The 19,710-nt window shown below is 45.4% G+C and overlaps 1 protein-coding gene across 1 annotated transcript in view; it reads right to left on the bottom strand.

Annotated features, from left to right (window-relative positions):
- Positions 1 to 8,026: 8,026 nt before the first annotated feature.
- The window catches only part of malrd1 (MAM and LDL receptor class A domain containing 1), a 449,626-nt gene continuing 437,942 nt past the window's right edge, over positions 8,027 to 19,710 (bottom strand). The window contains 3 exon segments of the mRNA XM_068053300.1: positions 8,027 to 8,155; positions 11,506 to 11,571; positions 17,787 to 17,865. Coding sequence (XP_067909401.1) covers positions 8,027 to 8,155; positions 11,506 to 11,571; positions 17,787 to 17,865 — 274 coding nt within the window.

Below are 19,710 nucleotides of genomic sequence, written 5' to 3'. Positions count from 1 at the left end.
CATTCATCACGTGTGTTGCTGGCCCACCGTGATCACACAGCAGGCGGTAAATTATAATAATGGAGGTGTGGGGCCCAGTCAATCATGCGATGGGGCACGATGCGACATTGGATGACTCTGGAGCAGGTGCTGGCACCATATTTAAAGCCCTGCCAGCCTTGGACTCAGTTCACTCTGGTGAAGCCATTGTTGTGGTGACTCCTGGACCCCCCAGCCCCTGGAGAAGGACACCGCAGGATAGCAGAGGTAAGATACAGGGTGGCCCCATGGTTTAGCGATGCCTCCCTTGAGACTCTCCTCCAGGCTGCAAGGGAAAGGCAAGAAGAGGTCCTCCCGCTTGATCAAGCAAGCCTGGATGTAGATAGCTGAGGAGGTTAGCAGCCGTGCGGTCACCCCCCCAGACATGGGTACAGTGCTGCAAGATGGTCAATGACCTCCTTTGTTCTGCCAGGGTGACTGATCCATACTTCTCTCCTTTTTAGGGATTTCATGTGACTGCACAGGAGGAACCGGGACATGGGGAGGGAGGCACCACAAAGGCACTGGTAGAGAGAGTCAGACATCGCCTCATCCTGACAGATTCATGGCTGCATTTCGGCCACAGGACACTTTTCACAGCTCACCCCCATTAACTCCCCTGAGAGCAGACCAGAGCACAAGCTATACAGAATATCCCGGTTGGGGGTGAAGGGCTGACACTAGTAGAGCTGTCATGTTGATCTTTCTGTGAGGTATGACTACCTCCCTCTTTCTACTTGCAGGACAACAGGGACCATAACAGAAAAGGATGACAAAAAAAAACAATAGAGCTATTACAGTAAGAGTAAACTAGCAAGAAATATAAAAATAGACAGTAAAAGCTTCTACAACTATCTGAAAAGGAAGAGAGTAGCAAAGGTATGTGTTAGTCTCTTAGAGGATGAGACTAGGAAATTAATAATGGGAAACAAGGAAATAACAGAGACCTTAAACAAGTATTTTGTATGTCTTCACAGCAGAAGACACAAAAAGCATCCCAAGAATAGCAAAAAATCAAGAGGCAAAAGGGAGGAAGGAACTTAAAACAATCAGTGGGCTGGATTTTACTTTAGGCAGACAGGAGTTGGCCACCAACATAAATGTCAGTGGCGAACCCGCTTCCGCCTATCCTGGGGATCTGTCCCCAGGCTTTAACTGTGCCAAGGCGGGACTTCCACCCACTTGAGGGAGGAAGTCCCGCCTCATTGAGCTGCCGGCCAGCATCTCTTAGTCCCAGCAGTGCTACCGGCAGCGGTGGCCACTGCTGGGACTGCAGCCCAGCCAAGCCAGGAGTCCAGGTAAGTTTGGGTTGCTTCGTCGGGGGTCATTGGTCAGGCTCCGGTGAGTCAAGGGTGGTCGTTTGGGGGGAAGGAGGAGCGTCTTGGGTTCTGGGGGTGGTTCAGGAAGTGGGGGCGGCACTCAATCAGGGTCCACCCCAGGGGCAAGGAGAGGCCCGACAGCTTTTACTGGGCGGTCTTTCCTGGCTCCAGGATGCCCACTTGCCACGCGTAAAATCCATGTGGAGGCGAGCGAAAGCCCTTAATTGGCCATTAATTGGCAACTTAAGGGCCCTGATTGGCCTGGGGCGGGCAGCCCGTTTCTTGCCCCACCCACCCAACGTAAAGTGGGGTGGAGACGGGAGCGGGTCGAGAAGGCCTCCTGGAGCCCCCTGCTTCATTTTATGCCAGCTCGTCGGGGTGGCATAAAATTCTGGCCAACATCACTAAAGAAAAAGTGGTAGGACAACTAATGGGACTAAAGACTGACAAGTCCCCTGGGCCTGATGGTCTGCATCCTAGGGTCTTAAAAGATGTAGCTACAGAGATAGTGGATGCATTGCTTGTAATCTTCCAAAATTCCCTAGATTCTGGAAAGGTCCCAGTGGTTTGGAAAACTGCAAGTGTGTGTGGGGTGCAAAACTGCAAGTGTGTGTGGGGTGGGGGTGGGTGGGTGGGTGTTGGTGTGGGCGACAGAAAGCAGGGAACTATAGGCAGGTTCTAATGAAAGGTCACAGACCTGAAATGTTAACTCTGTTTCTCTCTCCACAGATGCTGCCAGACCTGCTGAGTATTTCCAGCATTTTCTGTTTTTACTTCAGATTTCCAGCATCTGCAGTATTTTGCTTTTATAAACTATTGGCCAGTTAGTCTAACATCTGTCATTGGGAAAATGCTAGAATCCATTATTTAGAAAATCATGATGCAAACAGGCAGAGTCAACATGGTTTTATGAAGGGAAAATCGTGTTTGACAAATTTATTGGAGTTCTTTGAGAATGTAACAAGCAGGGTTGATAAAGGAGAACCAGTAGATGTAATGTATTTGGATTTCAAAAAGGCATTCAATAAGGTGCCACATAAAATGTTACTACACAAGATAAGAGCTCATGGTGTTAGTTATAATATATTAGCATGGATAGAGGATAGCTAAAAGAGACAGAGTCGGAATAAATGGAGCATTTTCAGTTTGGCAACTGTAACTAGTGGAGTGCCACAGGGATTAGTGCTGGAGCCTCAACTATTTACAATCTATATTACTGACTTGGATGAAGGTGCTCAGTGTAATGTAGCCAAATTTGCTGACAATGCAAAGATAGGCAGGAAAGCAAGTTGTGAGGAGAACCGAAAGTGTTTGAAAGGAGATATAAATAGGTTAAGTGAGTGGGCAAAAATTTGGCAGATGGAGAATAATGTGGGAAAATGTGAGGTTATCCACTTCGGCAGGAAGAATAGAAAAGCGGTACAAAGGGACCTGGGTGTCCTTGTACATGAATCACAAAAAGTTAGCATGTATGTACAGCAAGTAATTAGAAAGGAAAATAGAATGTTGGCAATTATTGCCAGGGGGATGGAATATAAAAATATGGAAGTCTTGCTACAACTGTACAGGGCATTGGTGAGACCACACCCAGTGTACTGCATACAATTTGGTCTCCTTCATTAAGGAGGGATATATTTGCATTGGAAGCAGTTCAGAGAAGGTTCACTAGGCTGATTCCTGGGATGAAGGGTTGGCTTATGAGGAAAGGTTGAGCAGGTTGAGCCTATACTCATTGGCGTTTAGAAGAATGAGAGGTGATCTTACTGAAACATATAAGACTCTGAGCGGGCTTGACAGGGTAGATGCTGAGAGGATGTTTCTCCTCCTGGGCGAATTAAGAACTAGGGGGGACACTTCAAAATAAGGGGTCTCCCTTTTAATACAGAGATGAGGAAGAATTTCTTCTCTCAGAGGATCGTTAACCTTTGGAATTCTCTTCCCCAGAGAGGCTGGGTCATTGAATGTATTCAAGGCTGAGTTAGACAGATTTTTGATCTACAAGGGGGATGGGGCGGCAGGAAAGTGGAGTTAAGGCCACAATGAGATCAGCCATGTTCTTATTGAATGGTAGAGCAGGCTCGAGGAGCTGAATGGGCTACTCTTACTATTTCGTATGTTCCTATGTCAAATGCAGCAATCACACAACTCCACGCAGACCTTGAGCAGGTGCTTGCAGTCTCTGGATGTCACCTTAAATAAGATGATTACAACCTTAGCCTGGGCCTTGCAGTGACCTGCTGCAGAGCACTCTCCAGCCTAGTGGTAGCAGTGAAGTGCGGCTGGGTCATGAGAGGGACGATAGAAAAAGGGAACATGGAAGTGTGGACTTCACAATAGCGCTTCTACTTCTCATTCATTGGTCCCCTCTCAGTCAGTAACCAATATTCTGCTTTGTGTTCTGATGGCCAAGCCTATCCTGCACGGGCTCCAAAACCCAGAGGGCATCAGCTAAGAGCATTTGAGCCGTCAGAGCATGGATCTGAGCAGCCCGCCTCTACCTCCCTGAAACCACAGGTGTTACACTGCATAGCAGCACTAGGAAAAGGAAGATTAAAGATTTGTGGCTGCACAAGGGTACGCACATGGATGTTTTAGACATGATTTTATGTTGTTAAATTTCTGTTCCTTACCTAAATAGAATTATTTGTACCAATTGCCCATTCTTGGTTGCTGGCTGGCAAGATGGCTTGTATGTTTGATGATAAATAGGAAGACACCAATTGATGGTGATCAATGGGGGGATTGTGTAAAGGATGCTTTGTTGTTTGCAGGACTGCATTGTGTTGTTGGCATTGGGTGTGGGTTGGCGGAAACATGGCTGTTGGGTGTGGATGTGAGATAGGATCAACTGGTGGAACCTAAGCGAAACTCACAATAATAAGGGCATCCCTGGCAGCAATGTGTGCCACTGGTGGTGTATGCCCTCATCGTCTTCCTCCTCCTTGTCCTCATCTTCCTCCTCCTCCTTGGAATCCTCTAAAGTGGATCTGCTCTCAGCAACTTGGTTCCCCCTGCAGGTCCAAACCTCACTGCTGCACAATATTGTGCAGTGCGCAGCACACCACAACTATTCTGGAGACTGAACTGGTGGGCACCTCCAGCCTTGTCCAGGCACCTGAAGAGCATCTTCACCATGCCTATTGTTTGTTAGGTGACATATCTGATGGTGATATGGCATTGATTATAGTGCTCTTGGGCACCACTCTTCAAGTTCTGAGAAGTAGCATCAGACTCATTTTAAATGGGTATCCTTTGTCTCCGAGCTGCCACCCATTTTCTCTACTTCCAGGCGCAAAGTCATCAAGGAGGTTGGCTGACTGCAGGATGAAAGCATCATGGCAGCTTCCTGGGAATCTTATGCACACTTGCACAAAAATTTTTATGTGGTTGCATACCAGCTGCACATTGATGGAGTGGAAACCCTTACAGTTGACATACATTCCTGGGTGATCTGGGAGTGCCCTGACTACCATGTGTGTGTAGTCGATAAGACTTCACACCTGTGAGAAGCCAGTAAGAGACATAAACCTGAGCATTTGCTCATTCTGACTGGCTTCATCACAGGCAAAGCTGTTATAATGGCAGCCTTGGTGAATAAGCAACCAGCCATCCATCTTCTGCATTTGTGGGCTGGCTGCTGATTCGGAGATCCTGCAAATGTCTCCAGCAGAGCACTGGAAGAATCCAGAGGCAGGTGCTGTTGACTTTGACAGCCATGGTCAGGCGTAGCCCATCAGGTCCAGTGGTAGCAGGTCTTTTTCTAGCAAACTGCAGACGTTTGCCACTACCTGACGCTTCCTGAGACACTGCTGGTACGACATGTCAAAGAAGCTGATCTTCTGATCTGTGAAGCGGGTATGGCATCCGATGAGCCTCAACTCTCTGCTGCTCTCCTCTCGCCTGTGCAACTACTAGTCTGTGACCAGCTGTATGAAGCCAGGGTCTCAGAGGTTCCAACTCCCAGAAGTTACTAGCCATACACATTTCATGGGTTCTCACATGAGCAACAGCAACCTTCCACCAACTCTGCTGAACCCAGTGGGGTAGTAGAATGAGTAACTGATTGGTTAAGAAAAGCACCACAGGTTGATCATTTGGCTGGCAAAAGAACTCACTGCAATATTGTATTGGGAATTGATCACATTTGGCACTTTGGTCTGTAGCTTATTTTATTACAGCTTCTTAGTCTGTATTAGAATGTCACTGATGTAGAGGTTGGTTGAATGGTTTCAGTTTTCTTCATTGCAGAATGAAGGGAGTGGTGAAGGGAGAACAAGGACTTGATGCTGAAGGTTTTTTTTTCTGCCTTTCCAGGAGGTCCCTCTATCAACTGCTGCCTGGCCTCTCTAGCAACAGTGTGTTGTGTCCTTCCTTTTTGTAGTTCTCCCTCGCCTTCAAATAAATTCTTAGCAGTCAAACGTGGGCTTTTTGAGAAGGGAGTGATGAATGGGAGGGGAACAGTGCCTGAGGAGTGGGAGCTGTTTTCAATGTCATTAGCATGGGGGCGAGGAAGGGAAGTTGGATGGTCAGCAGAAATCAGGTCAAGAGCTCACAGACATGATGGGCTCAGAGATAGAATGAGGGGAAATTGAACGAGAGAAAGATGCTGGTTTAGAGCTAAGGCAGGGAGAACCTTGGGGAAGCTTGCTTGGTGGGCAAGGTGAAGAAAGAGAGGCAGGAGGAGGAGCTGAATGGATGGTCTCAATCTTAGTGAAGTTAAACCAGCAGTCAGTGATTAGCAGTGAGTGATTAATTAGGATAAATAAGAGCAGAAAAAAATTAGAAAAAACAATCTGGAAGCTCAGAACTGCCGTGGATAGAAACCACGCGCAATAACATTAAAAAACCTGCTTCCACTCACGTCAGCAGGTCAGGCAGCATCTGTGGAAAGAGAAGCAGGTTAATTGACTGCTGCCGGGCGGCCGTCCCTATTAAGGATTATTGCCCGCCCCCAGGAGCTGCCGGCCATTAGGAAGGCTGACAGCTCAACAGTGCCACTGGGAGAGGTGGCCACTGCTGGGACTGCGCCTGGAAGATGAGGACAACATGGATGGACAGCAGCCACTCATCTAGTTAAGTGAGGTCTGGATCCACCGAGGCCCTGGTCAGGGGAATGGTGCTTGGTGAGAGCAGGCGAAGCTGTTGCCGTGGAGGCGGCCATTGCCACCAGAGGCCCCCACTGTGGGCTCATAAGTGTCTGAATAGGAGCTCCCCTACCCTGGACTCACAGGGAGGCTGCCAAGGTTTACCTGGCGGTTTCCTCACATGGCAGAGGGACCCCACACTGTTGGTAAAATGCCTGCAGCAGCAGGAAGAGGCTCTTAATTGGCCACTTAAGTGGCTCAATTGGCCTCTGGGTGGAAGATTGAGCACCACCTTCCCCACCACTGGCAAGATGGCATGTTGGTGGGAAGACGACGGGCATTCCACCCCCGCCTTCCCTCACCATTTTACAGCTCCCCCGAACCCCTGCCTACCAGCCGGTCCTCAGAGGGCTGGCAAAATTCAACTCGTTAACTCTGTTTTTCCTCTCCACAGGTGCTGCCTGACCAGCTGAGTGTTTCTAGCATTTGATGTTTTTATTTCAGATTTCTAGCATCTGATGTATTTTGCGTTTTCTGTAATGTCACTTCGTTTCTGAAACTAATCCTGCTAGGTTTTACTGTTGGGATTTGCCACAAGGCAGGACTTCTGACTGCCCACTTAAAATTGTGTCGGGGTTCCAATGACATGATAAGAAACTCATTTAAATTTATTCATGATATTTCTGCCTGTTTCCGGTGGGTGTGTTTGTTGCCTGAGTCAGCGCGAGAGTTAAAATGGCAGTTAATTTTCACACTTTTACCCGCTCACCAGCCCTGTTCCTACTGGGTGAGTTGGGTTGAAATCATGGATCAAGTCAAAGCAAGCTAAGAAAGTGGAAGATGGAGAAGAGACAGGTACTCTCAGTAAAAGACTGAAGTGGGACGCATGTGTTATGATAATGATGAACACAAGATTGCCCGAATAGATCATATAATTTGGGCAGAAGGATGGAAAAAAACAAGGTAAAATGGGTGAGCTGGGAGTCTGGATGTTGACTAAGAGTATGGACAATGGCTAAATACACATGCAATTGATGCAAAGGAGCTGCTGACGCCCTGATGGGGCTCCTTAATGATAATGCAGTAAATTGAGAAATATGCTGATTTTGTAACATTGCTATCCAATCGGCTTCATCTTGAATACATTTCACTACATATTTTTTTCAGAATTGTGCCATTTGACAGTTTTATTTTACTCTAGCCTCTATCTTAATGATGCCTTCCATATGTACTGCAGCACATGGTCCTCTTTGCTCACATTAAAATGACATCAATTCAATTTATAATCAACAAGGGAAGCCATTAAATTCAAGGTAATTAAATAGACACAGTTCCTATTCCATAGATGTGCACAAACACAATTTCCTTACTTAATGATTTCAAGTAGAGAAGTTTACCAAAAGGTTACAAAACTTACAAAAGTTTACAAAAACTTTAACTCATTTATTTATTCAGAATAAACATTCCTACAGTTGTTGTCAGAAAGGCAATTACTTTTTTTTATTGTTGTAAGAATCATATAAACATTTTTTTAACATCGGAATCATTTATTTAACTTAGCTCTGAGATTCATAATTTTATAGACAAGCGTATTTTTAAGTGTTTCTAGAATTCATTTGTTTAGATTTGCAAAATTCCAGAAATTCCTTCTGCTGGTGCCTTCCTGTTCCCTGTTTCATCTTCGTACAGAGGGTTGGAAAAGGAAGTGGATGCATTTGAAACATTAGAAAACTTCTGTAAAAATGAACAAGAAATGACAAACTTACTACTTAAAAACATTTTTCTTGAATTATCTTCTGGCCTGAGTCAATGTAGGAATAGTATGTTACCCCTAAGATCTCTATTCCTTTCTTTCATGAGCTTCCCTCCATTTGCCGTAATCCAATACATTATGTGATTAGACTTGAGAAAATGATTCTTCCAGTTTATAGAATGCCTATGACTCGTGCTGTGATCTTTCATGTGCTAATTATCTTGGCTAACATTTTCATCCCGATCAGTAAATAGGATAGTCATCATTTTTTACTGTATCCACAACCTTTGGCCTTCCTTTCTCCACATTTCTGCAGCTACCGATTTGCTCAATTGTTCTCTTATCTCCATCTTTGACTCCCTAGTTCCCAATAACACCATTACTCTCTCACCCTAGCCATTCCTGCTAGTATGGCCTTCATCTCTGCTTCCTTTAGTCTAAGGGATGCAATCTTGAAAGGATATGGCAGACAACTGATTTAGCCATCCACCATCAGATCTAGCCGGACCACATAACACTACTGGGCCATGCTCTTGTCTGCTAAAACTGCTCACTATTCCTGTAATGCAAGGATAACATCCGGCTTCTTTTCTCTACAACTAACCATCTTCTTGAACCTCTCTCCACTGTCCCTTCTACCCTCACCTCCAACAATGAGTGCAATGAACTCATGGGCATCTTTGTCACTAAGATCAAGACCATCTGATCAGCTGCCTCTGCCACGTCCCTCTCTTCCACTAGCCCTCCTGACCACACTCTCTGTAAGGCTCTTACCCCGTCCTAGCCCTGAACTCACATCTTTTTCTCGTTTCTCTCCTATCTCCCCTCATGCTCTCTCCAAGCTCATCTTGTCCACGAGATCCACCTCCTGCTTCCTTGACCCTATTCCCACTTAACTGCTTACCCTCCTGGTCCCTATGTTAGCTGATATTGTTAACAGTTTTCTCCTTTCAGGTGTTGTTTCTGTCTCCTTTAAATCTGCCGTCATCACCCCTTTCCTCAAAAAAACAACCCTCGACCCCACCTTCTTGCAAACTGCGGCCCCATCTCTAACTTTCCTCTCCAATGTTGTTGAAAGTGTTGTCGCCTCCCAAAACCTGGCCCATCTTTTCTGGAACTCCATGTATGAATCCCTCCAATCAGGTTTCTGCCCCTGCCACAGTACCAAAATGGCTCTTATCAAATTCACAAATGACATCCTATGTCCTTCTCGACCTGTCTGCAGCCTTTGACACGGGTGACCACACAATCCTCCTCCACTGTCATCCAGCTGGGTGGGACTGCTCACACCTGCTTCCATTCTTATCTATCTAATCGTAGTCAGAGTATCATTTGCAGTGGCTTCTCTTCCTGATCCTCCATCATTACCTCTGGTGTCTATCCTTGGCCCCCCCCCCCTCCCATTTCTCATCTACATGCCTCCACTTGGCGACATCATCTGAGAGCACAGCATTAGCTTTCACATGTATGCTGACGACACCCAACTCTACCTCACCACCACTTCTCTCAACGCCTCCACAGTTGCTAAATTATCAGACTGCTTATCTGACATCCAGTACTGGATGAGAAGACATTTTGTCCCATTAAATATTGGAAAGACTGAAGCTGTTGTTTTCGGTCCTCGCTCTGAACTCAATTTCCTAGCGACCAACTCCATTCAAAGCAGACTGTTCACAACGTTGGTGTCGTATTTGACCCCAAAATGAGCTTCTGACCATGTATTTGTGCCACCACTAAGATCGCCTATTTCCACCTCTGTAACATCGTTTGACTTCACCCCGCCTCAGCTCATTTGCTGCTGAAACCCTCATTCATGCCTTCGTCACCTCTAGACTGCTGGTCTTCCACATTCTACCCTCTGTAAACATGAGGTCATTCAAAACGCTGCTGCCCATGCACTAACTCACACCCGTTCTCCCACCAGCCCTGTGCTCACTTGACCTACACTGGCTCCCAGTCAAGCAATGTCTTGATTTTAAGTCTGATCCTCATTTTCAAATTTCTCCATGGCTTTGTTCCACCCACCCCACCCCCCCCCGCAACCCCCTGTAATCTCCTCGAGCCCCACAACCTTTTGAGATATCTGCACTCATCTAATTTTGGCCTCTTGAGCAGAGGAGCCCTGATTTTAATCACTCCACCATTGGTGATCTTGTCTTCAGTTGCCTCAGCCCTAAGCTCCGGAATTCCCTCCCTACACTTCCCCGCCTCTCTACCTCACTTTCCCCCTTTAAGACGCTCCTTAAAACCTACCTTTTTGACCTAATTTAACCTAATATCTGCTTATGTGGTTTGGCATCATATTTTGTTTTATACTGCTCCTACGGCATCCCTTGGGGTGTTATATTACATCAAAGGCACTGTATAAATATAACTTCTTGTTGTTGAAATTCCAGACATGTTCACCATCTAGGGACACCCAGCAGGTTTCTGCAGCTCTCCCATCCAATATTGGGTCTGGGGCCTATCCGTTCTGGTGCAGGGATTGTTTCCTGTACCAAGTTTGCACCGACAGGCTGATGTGAATGAATTTCTAGGCCCAAGTGTGTTCACACCACATACTCTCTTTCTCCATATCTCAAGTACAGTTAAAATCAAAAAATTAAGTGAATCTAGGTGATGAACAATGAAAAAATGCCAAATGCTAATCCAGAATTCACCGGCAGAATTACTTTTTTGTAATGAGCTCATGATGTCCTAACACATTTATTTTAGACCAAATTAGTACCATCAACTTTTGCAGAGAGTATGGGGGGTGGGGGGGGGCGGTGGGAATTTTCCCAGCACCATGGAGGCGGGTTTGGACGCTGGTGGAGGGGGTGTGGTGGGAGGTGGAGTGCTAGGAAAATGACAAAAAAATGCATTGGGCTGGCTCGCCGACATCTTCCCGCCTCCTCACATTTTTACTGGAGGCAGCTTCTTAATTGGCTTCCTCCTGGAAGATCACGCCCAATGTCCCGCCATGCACACATCTGACTTCACAACCCGGAAATCAGCCCAAAGTCAGGCTCGGGACTCAAGCGGGAAAATTCAGCCCTGCTTCCTGCATTTTCGGAAATATTTGGAAAACATATTTGGAACCTCTTTTTGTTTCAATATCAAGTGATTTATGAATCTGAGGTATCCGGCAATTTGTGGTAATGTTTAGTAATGTCCTCTTGCCAAGCCCAGTAAACTAAATTTTATTTTTATATTTATTTCAGAGCAGATTATTCAACATAAATAGTTACCTTTAACATTTTTCCACAGTCTAATAATGAGGAAAAGTATGGGACAGGTTATTTACCCTAACTTAGCAAAACCATTGTTATCTAGCTAGATCTGACCTTACCATATACGGAGTGCGCCAGGGGTAAACACTGATAGTTGGACGAGTCAAAAGGTCCTCCACTGCAAACTGAAAAAGAAAGCACAGTCGAATGGTACTGCTTTGGCAAACAGTCAGTTGCATCTTGCAGTTTCACACTGAGAACACGCAGGAAATCAAACACCACAGAACTACATGACTAATCACAAATTTATTGAATAAAACTGGACAAGTCCCAAGATCCCATTCATACAGAAAGGAACATTTGTCTTGCGAACTTAACAAGTCTTAACTAAGATGTTTTTGGTATTTTTTCCTTGTATCGTGCCAGTTGTAATTAGGGTTATTTGTATCCTGTAGATATTGATTAAGTGTAAGGCTGAATAGATTTTCTTTTGTTAGCCTGATACAGCCCAATGATATTTAAAGAGCATGTTTTATTTTCAGGGACCTGTTGTTTCTTTCAATTTTCTCTCTTCCTCTCCTGAAGACACCAGTACTTGCTTGGCTGCACTTGCACAGGCTGTGCCGGCCCTCTGTCAGAATTTTTAATATGGAAGCCTAGACAATGCTTGTCACCTGCCTAGTTAGCATGGATGGTATCATAGCAACCTCTCATCCTGTCCTGATACAACATGCTTTTTTTTTCTTTTTATTCTTTCAAGGGATGCGAGCATCGTTGGCAAGGCCTGAATTTGTAATCCATCCGAATTGCCCTTGACAAGGTGGTATTGAACCTTCTTGAACCGCTGCAATGTAGGTACACCAACAGTGCTGATAGGAAGGAAATTCCAGGATTTTAACCCAGTGTCAGTGAAGGAACGGCAATGTAGTTCCAAGTCAGTATGTTGTGAGGCCTGGAGGGCAACTTGCAGCTGGTGTTCCCATGTGTGTATTGCCCTCGTGGTTCTAGGTGGAAGAGGTCGTGGGTTTAAAAGATGCTGTTGAACGAGGCTTGGTGAGTTGCTCCAGTGCATCTTATATATGGTGCAAACTGCTGCCACCATGTGCAGTGGTGGAGGAAGTGAATGTTTAAGGTGGTAAATGGGGTGCTGATCAAGTGGGCTGCTTTGTCCTGGATGGTGTCGAGCTTCTTGACTGTTGTTGGAGCTGCACTCATCCAGGCAAATATAAAGTATTTCATCACAATCCTGACTTGTACCTTGTAGATGGTGGACAGGCATTGGGGAGTCAGGAGGTGAGTTACTCACCTCAGAATTTCAAGCCTCTGACTTGCTCTTGAGGCCACAGCAATTATGTGGCAGGCCTAGTTCAGTTTCTGGACAATGGTAACCCCCAAGATGTTAATAGTGGGGGATTCAGCGATGGTAATATCATTGAATGTCAGGAGGAGATGGTTAGATTCTATTTTGTTGGAGATGGTCATTGCCTGGCACTTGTGTGGCATGCATGTTACTTGCCACTTATCAGCCAAGCCTGGATGTTGTCCAGGTCTTACTGCATGTGGACATGGACTGCTTCAGTATCTGAGGAGTTGCGAATGGTACTGAATGCTGTGCAATCATCAGTGAACATCCCCACTTCTGACCTTTTGAGGGAGAAAAGGTCATTTATGAAGGAGCTGAAGACTGTTGGGCCTAGGACACTACCCTGAGGAATGACTGATGTCCTGGGGCTGAGATACTTGGTCTCCCACAACAACAACCATCATCCTTCAATTTTGCTAGGTTTCCTTGATGCCACACTCAGTCAAATGCTGCCTTGATGTCAAGGACAGTCACTCTCAATTCACCTCTGGAGTTCAGCTCTTTTGTTCATGTTTGAACCAAAGCTGTAATGAGGTTTGGAGCCAAGTGGCCCTGGTGGAACCCAAACTGAGCATTGATGAGCAGGTTATTGCTGTGTAAATGCTGCTTGACAGCACTGTCGTCCTTCCATCACTTTGCTGATGATCGAGAGTAGACTGCTGGGGCGATAAATGGCTGGGTTGGATTTGCCCTGCTTTTGAGGATACGGCATACCTGGGCAATTTTCCAAATTGCCGGGTAGATGCCAGTGTTGTAGCTGTACTGGAACAGCTTGGCTAGGGGCGCAGCTTGTTCTGGAGCACAGTCTGCAGTATGACTGTCGGGATGTTGCCAGGGCCCATAGCCTTAGCAGTATCCAGTGCCTTCAGCCATTTCTTGATATCACGTGGAGTCAATCGGATTGGCTGAAGACTGGCATCTGTGTTGCTGGGGTCCTCTGGAGGAGGCCGAGATGGATCATCCACATGACACTTCTGGCTGAAGACTGTTGCAAATGCTTCAGCCTTGTCTTTTGCACTGACATGCTGGGCTCCCCTATCATTGAGGATGGGGATGTTTGTGGAGCCTCCTCCTCTGGTTAGTTGTTTAATTGTCCACCACCATTCACAAGTGGATGTGGCAGGACAGCAGAGCTTAGATCTGATCTGTTGGTTGTGGGATCGCTTAGCTCTGTCTATCACATGCTGCTTCTGCTATTTAGCATGCATATTGTCCTGTGTTGTAGCTTCATCAGGTTGGCACTTCAATTTTAGGTATGCCTGGTGCTGTTCCTGACATGCTGTCTTGCACTCCTCATTGAACAAGGGTTGATCCCTTGGCTTGGTGGTAATAGTAGCATGAGGGATATGTCAGGCCATAAGGTTACAGATTGCGGTTGAATACAATTCTGCTGATACTGGCGGCCCATGGTGCCTCATGGATGCCCAGTTTTGAGCTGCAAGATCTGTTCTGAGTCTATCCCATTTAGCATGGTGGTAGTGCCACACAACACGATGGATGGTATCTTCAGTGTGAAGTTAGGACTTCATCTCTACTCGGACTGTGTGGTGGTCACTCCTACCAATACTGTCATAGACACATGCATCTGCGACAGGTAGATTGGTGAGGGTGAGTCAAGTAGGTTTTTCCTTCTTGTTGGTTCCTTCACCACCTGACGCAGACCCAGCATAGCAGCTATGTCCCTTAGGACTCGCCCAACTTGGTCAGTAGTGGTGCTACCGAGCCATTCTTGGTAATGGACATTGATGTCCCATGCATAGTACCTCTGTGCCCTTGCTACCCTCAGTGCTTCTTCCAAGTGGTATTCAACTTGGAGGAGCACTGATTCATCAACTGATTTAGGGCAGTAGGTGGAAATCAGCAGGAGGTTTCCTGTCCAGGTTTGACCTGAGATATCCTAGATTCAAAGTCAATGTTGAGGACGCCCATGGCCTCTCCCTCCTGATTGTATACCATTGTGCTGCCATTGCTCTGAGGGGTCTGTCCTTCCCAAAGACAGGACATACCCAGGGATGGTGATGGAGCAATCTGGGACACTGGTTATAAGGGATGATTCAGTGAGTATGACTATGTCAGGCTGTTGATTGACTAGTCGGTGGGACAGCTCTCCCAATTTTGGCACAAGTCCCCAGATGTTAGTAAGGAAGATTTTGCAAGGTTGATTGGGTAGGGTGTGCCGTTTTCATTTCTGGTGCCTAATGCGATAGTGGGTGGTCCATCCAGTTCTATTCTTTTTCAACTCTTCTGTAGTAGTTTGGTACAACTGAGTGGCTTGCTAGGCCATTTCAGAGGACAGTTAAGAGTCAACCACATTGCTGAGAGTCTGGAGTGACATGTAGTTCAGACCGGGTCAGGACAGTAGATTTTCTTCCCTAAAGGAGATTAGTAAACCAGACGTGTCTTTACGACAAGATCGATAGTTTCATGGTAAACCATTACTGAGATTAACTTTTAATTCCAGATTTATTAATTAACTTAATTTAACTTCTACCAGCTGCCTTGGTGGGATTTGAACTAGTATCCCCAGAGCATTAAAATAAAAGCAAAATACTGCGGATGCTGGAAATCTGAAGCACAAACAAGAAATGCTGAAAATACTCAGCAGGTCTGGCAGCATCTGTGGAGAGAGAAGCAGAATTAACGTTTCAGGTCAGTGACCCTTCATCATCATTTCTTGTTTGTGTCCCCAGAGCATTAGTTGGGGCCTCTGGATTAGTAGTCAAGTAACATTACCACCATGCCACCATACCCTAGAAAGTTTCATTCCCTTAGCAGGAATCGAACGTGGGCTGTGGTGCAGAGAGCGCCGAATCCTAACCACTAGACCACCATGGAAGCTTTATCTGCTCACATTCCAGCAGGGGTTACTGGACAGTGATCAGAAACTGGAGGCCAGGGCCACAATACGTCCCAATTTTAGAGCCCCAAATGCAGACTGAGAAGAAAGCAAATATCAAACCTGAGACCTCTGATTTATCGGGCTTTGCAATACTGTAAGCAGTGCCTATACCCACCTCGAGTGCCTTTTCTTTTAATTCAGTCCATTGCAAAGAACAATTTTAACAACATTTATTATTGAAAACATTGTTTATATTAAATATTGACTTCAGTTGGCATAATCAGCAGGAAAACTGCCTTGATCAAGTACTGAGCCCAACATTGTAAAGCGGAATCAGTTCAGACAGCTGAAATGATAGATAATTAACCCAGTGACTATCTGCTGATACTTCTTTTCGCCAATGACCGTGCTCTCCTGGCCCACAGTCAGTCAGACCTGCAACATATAACAACACATTTTTCCGAGGCGGCACAATGCTTCGGACTAAATATCAGTTTAAAGAAAACTGAAGTCCTGCATCAGTCTTCACCACAAGAAGAATATAGACCACCAAGCATTGTCATCGAGGGAACCGAGCGGAATGCCGTCAAGAAATTTACTTATTTGGGGAGCGTCATCTTGTTTGATGCCACCATAGAAAAGGAAGTGGACAATAAGTTCTCAAAAGCAAACAGTACATTTGGCAGACTCTACAAACGAGTGTGGAGAAACCACAACCTCAGAGCACAGACCAAACTCAAAGTGTACAAAGCCATAGTCCTCACTACCCTTCTGTATGGTGCTGAGTCATGGGTCCTATACTGCCGTCATGTACACCTTCCAGAGTGCTTCCAACAGCGCTGCCTCCGCAGCATCCTCAAGATCCATTGGCAGGACCACATCACAAACATCACCAGCATCGTCGCCATCCTCCTGCAAAGCCAACTGCGTTGGGCGGGTCACATTGCCCGGATGGACGACAGTCGCCTGCCCAAGATCGTGTTGTATGGAGAGCTGACCATCGGTAAAAGGGCCTCATGCAAACGTTTCAAGGACTCCCTGAAGAAGTCCCTCTCTGTGCGCCACATTGACCATCACCAGTGGGAAGCGCAGCGCATAGATCGTGATGCCTGGAGATGCTACACCAGGAGGGCTACAGCCACCTTTGAGACAGAGCAAAGAACCAGCTTGAAAGAGAAAAGGAGGAGAAGGATAGTTCCAATTGTCCCCAGCAGCGACTACATCTTCACTTGTACCCGCTGTGGGAGAATCTGCCGGTCACGGATAAGCCTGATTAGCTACCAGCGGGCCTGCAACCGATGTCTACAACCTTCCCAAAATCTTTATCCGTGAAGAAATGCCAAGAGAAGAGAGATACTCATTCAACTTCTTACCCAGTCAATTATGACACCTGGGACAGACATTCCAACGTTTGCCATTTTGACAAAACTGGCAACCCATTTAAAATAAAAGCGTTATCAACTTTATTAAAGAAGAACTTTATCTGAAAACACTAATTAATTACTTTAAAATAGCATACAGAGGACTATCTTACCTGAGTGTTGAAACAAAAACATTTATAGAAATCAACAGAAAATCAGAACAGGCCCTAAAATTCCTTGGGATGCCAAGTGAAATGGGAGGGTAAAGCAGGTGCAAGGTGACCGAGCTTTTGGTCACCTGTCCTAATGTCGCAGTGTCACATTCGGTCTGATTATGACCTGTGAAATACCTTGGGCCATTTGACTACATTAAAGGTGCTTTATGACTGAAAGCTGAGATCTGGGGGTGGAATTGGTATGTGCTATTTTTTCTGATTGCCCTTCTTCTAAAAGCGAACAATCAACTGGGGAGTTTTAACTTGTGGAGGGGGTCCACTGGCCTGTTCCTCAAATCAGCCATTCACCATCCCACATTCCCCTCATGCCACCAACACCACCCCCTCCCCACCCACCAGCAGGCACCCAAAATGTGCCCATATACTACCCAAAATTTGCTAAACAGACCAGACCCCAGAACCACTGTCAAGAGTAGAGGTCAGCAATAGCATGGCATTCCTGTTCTACTGCATTTGCAAAGGTGTGTCAGGCCTGAGGACTCTTAAATATTTTGTTCATTCTAATAGCAAAAAGTGCACAATTTTTTTCTAACCATATGACCTTTCTGCTTTAATTAGCTGCATCAACTAGGCGCAAGAGCTCTTGTAAAATGCTACCTACCTCTGCATTCAGATTTGCCGATTGACCACCATACATAATATTGGATATTGGACCACATTTGGTTCCCAACAAAGGTCTTCTATAATAAAAACAATTTTTATTCAAACAATTACAAATAAACTCTTCCATATTGTTGCATGCCACTTCTTGAGTTCAGAACACTTTCCTACAAATGTCTTCTACTTGTCTGTAGTTAAAAATATTTATTTTGTCACAACCTGCTGGGCGCTCATTAAAATAGTCCTCTCAGTGTGTAGGGATGTATTTTTTGAGCTGTGTTGGACTTTGCATTATGTACTGTTAATGCCTGTGGCAACAAATTGTTACAACTGGATAACAAAGGTCAGACTAGCTCTTGGGCATAAGCACCTCAAAGTAAGCAAAGCATCCTTTATTTTCTACCTACACAGGCTGCGTATTCAGGAATAAGAATGTCTGTCAAAGTTTCCTCTGTTTGCAAACAGAATATGTGACAAGTTAAATCATGTCACATTATATATCATTGCGAACAACTTCACAAAAGTGGCATGATGATTACGTGACTCATTCATTCCACAAATAAAAAAATAGATTTATCAATCATGACTTCTGAAAGGGCAGTTTTAGTTCAATATCTAAAATAATCAGGAGGAAATTCAAAATGCATTTTGGCTTGTAGACTGTGTGGTATGTGCGTACGTTTACAAATCCTGAAGTGAGACCATTATCAGGTATCATGACTCTAGGGCAACATTATAAAATGATAAAATGGGGGAGTGAGACTTCTATCTTCTGGGTTTTAATTCAACCCAGGCTGATAGGGCAAAGATTACCTCATTCTACTTGTTGTAAGGGGCCCTTTGGGCACTTGAACACATTTGCTAGTGGTCAGGGCTGTAGCATGTCCACATTTTACTGATATATTAGCATAAGATTGGCACTATCACTCAGACAAGCCATAAAGTGACAGGTGTGGGAAATGGGGAAATTCATTATCAGTGTAAAAGGGAGTGCTTTTAGGGGCAAGTCATTAGCTATATATAAATGGCTTGAATCTTGGAATATAGGGTAGAATCTCAAAATTTGCTGATGACACCAAACTTGGAGGTGTGGCAAACAGTGAGGATGATAAGAACAGTCTAGAACAGGACATAGATAGGCTAGCAGAATGTGCAGACAGGTGCTGGATGGAATTTAATAATGATAAGTGTGAGGTGATGCATTTTAGCAGAAGGAATAGGAAGAGGCAATATATTCTTAATGGCACAGTTCTAAAGAGTGTGCAGGAACAGAGAAACCTGGGATGCATGTGAATCAACCTTTGAAGGTGGCAAGACATATGAGAGTGGTTAGTAAAGCATAAGGGAACTTGGGTTTCATAAACAAAGGCATGGAGTACAAAAGCAGGGAAGTTATGCTTGACCTTATAAAGCTCTGTTTAGGTGCCAACTGGAGTATTACATCCAGTTCTGGGAACGATGTGAGGGTCCTTGAGAGGGTACAGAGGAGATTTACCAGAATGGTTCCAGGGACGGGGGATTTTGGTTAGAAGGTTAGGTTGGAAAAGCTGGGGTTGTTCTCCTTAGACCAAAGGCGATTGAGGGGAGATTTGATAGAGATGTACAAGATTATGACAGGCATAGATAAGTTAGACAAGGTAAACTGTTCCTATTAACTAACGGTACAAGGACTAGGGGACACAGATTGAAGATTTTGGCAAGAGATCCAGGGGGAATATGAAAAATAACTTTGTTTACACTGTGGATGGTAATGACCTGGAGCTCGCTGCCCACAAGGGTGGTAGCAGCAGAGACAAATCAAGAACTTCGAAAGGAAACTGGATGGCTACTTGAAGAAAATAGACTTGCAGGGCCTAGGGGATCAAGCAGGGGAGTGGGACTGACTGAATAGCTCCGTGGAGAGCCAGCATGGGCTCAATGGGCTG

This window comes from Heterodontus francisci, chromosome 2 (genome assembly GCF_036365525.1).
Source record: "Heterodontus francisci isolate sHetFra1 chromosome 2, sHetFra1.hap1, whole genome shotgun sequence".
NCBI lineage: Eukaryota > Metazoa > Chordata > Chondrichthyes > Heterodontiformes > Heterodontidae > Heterodontus > Heterodontus francisci.
Note: the sequence above shows the minus strand (reverse complement) of the source record. Positions and strands in the feature narration are given on the sequence as shown.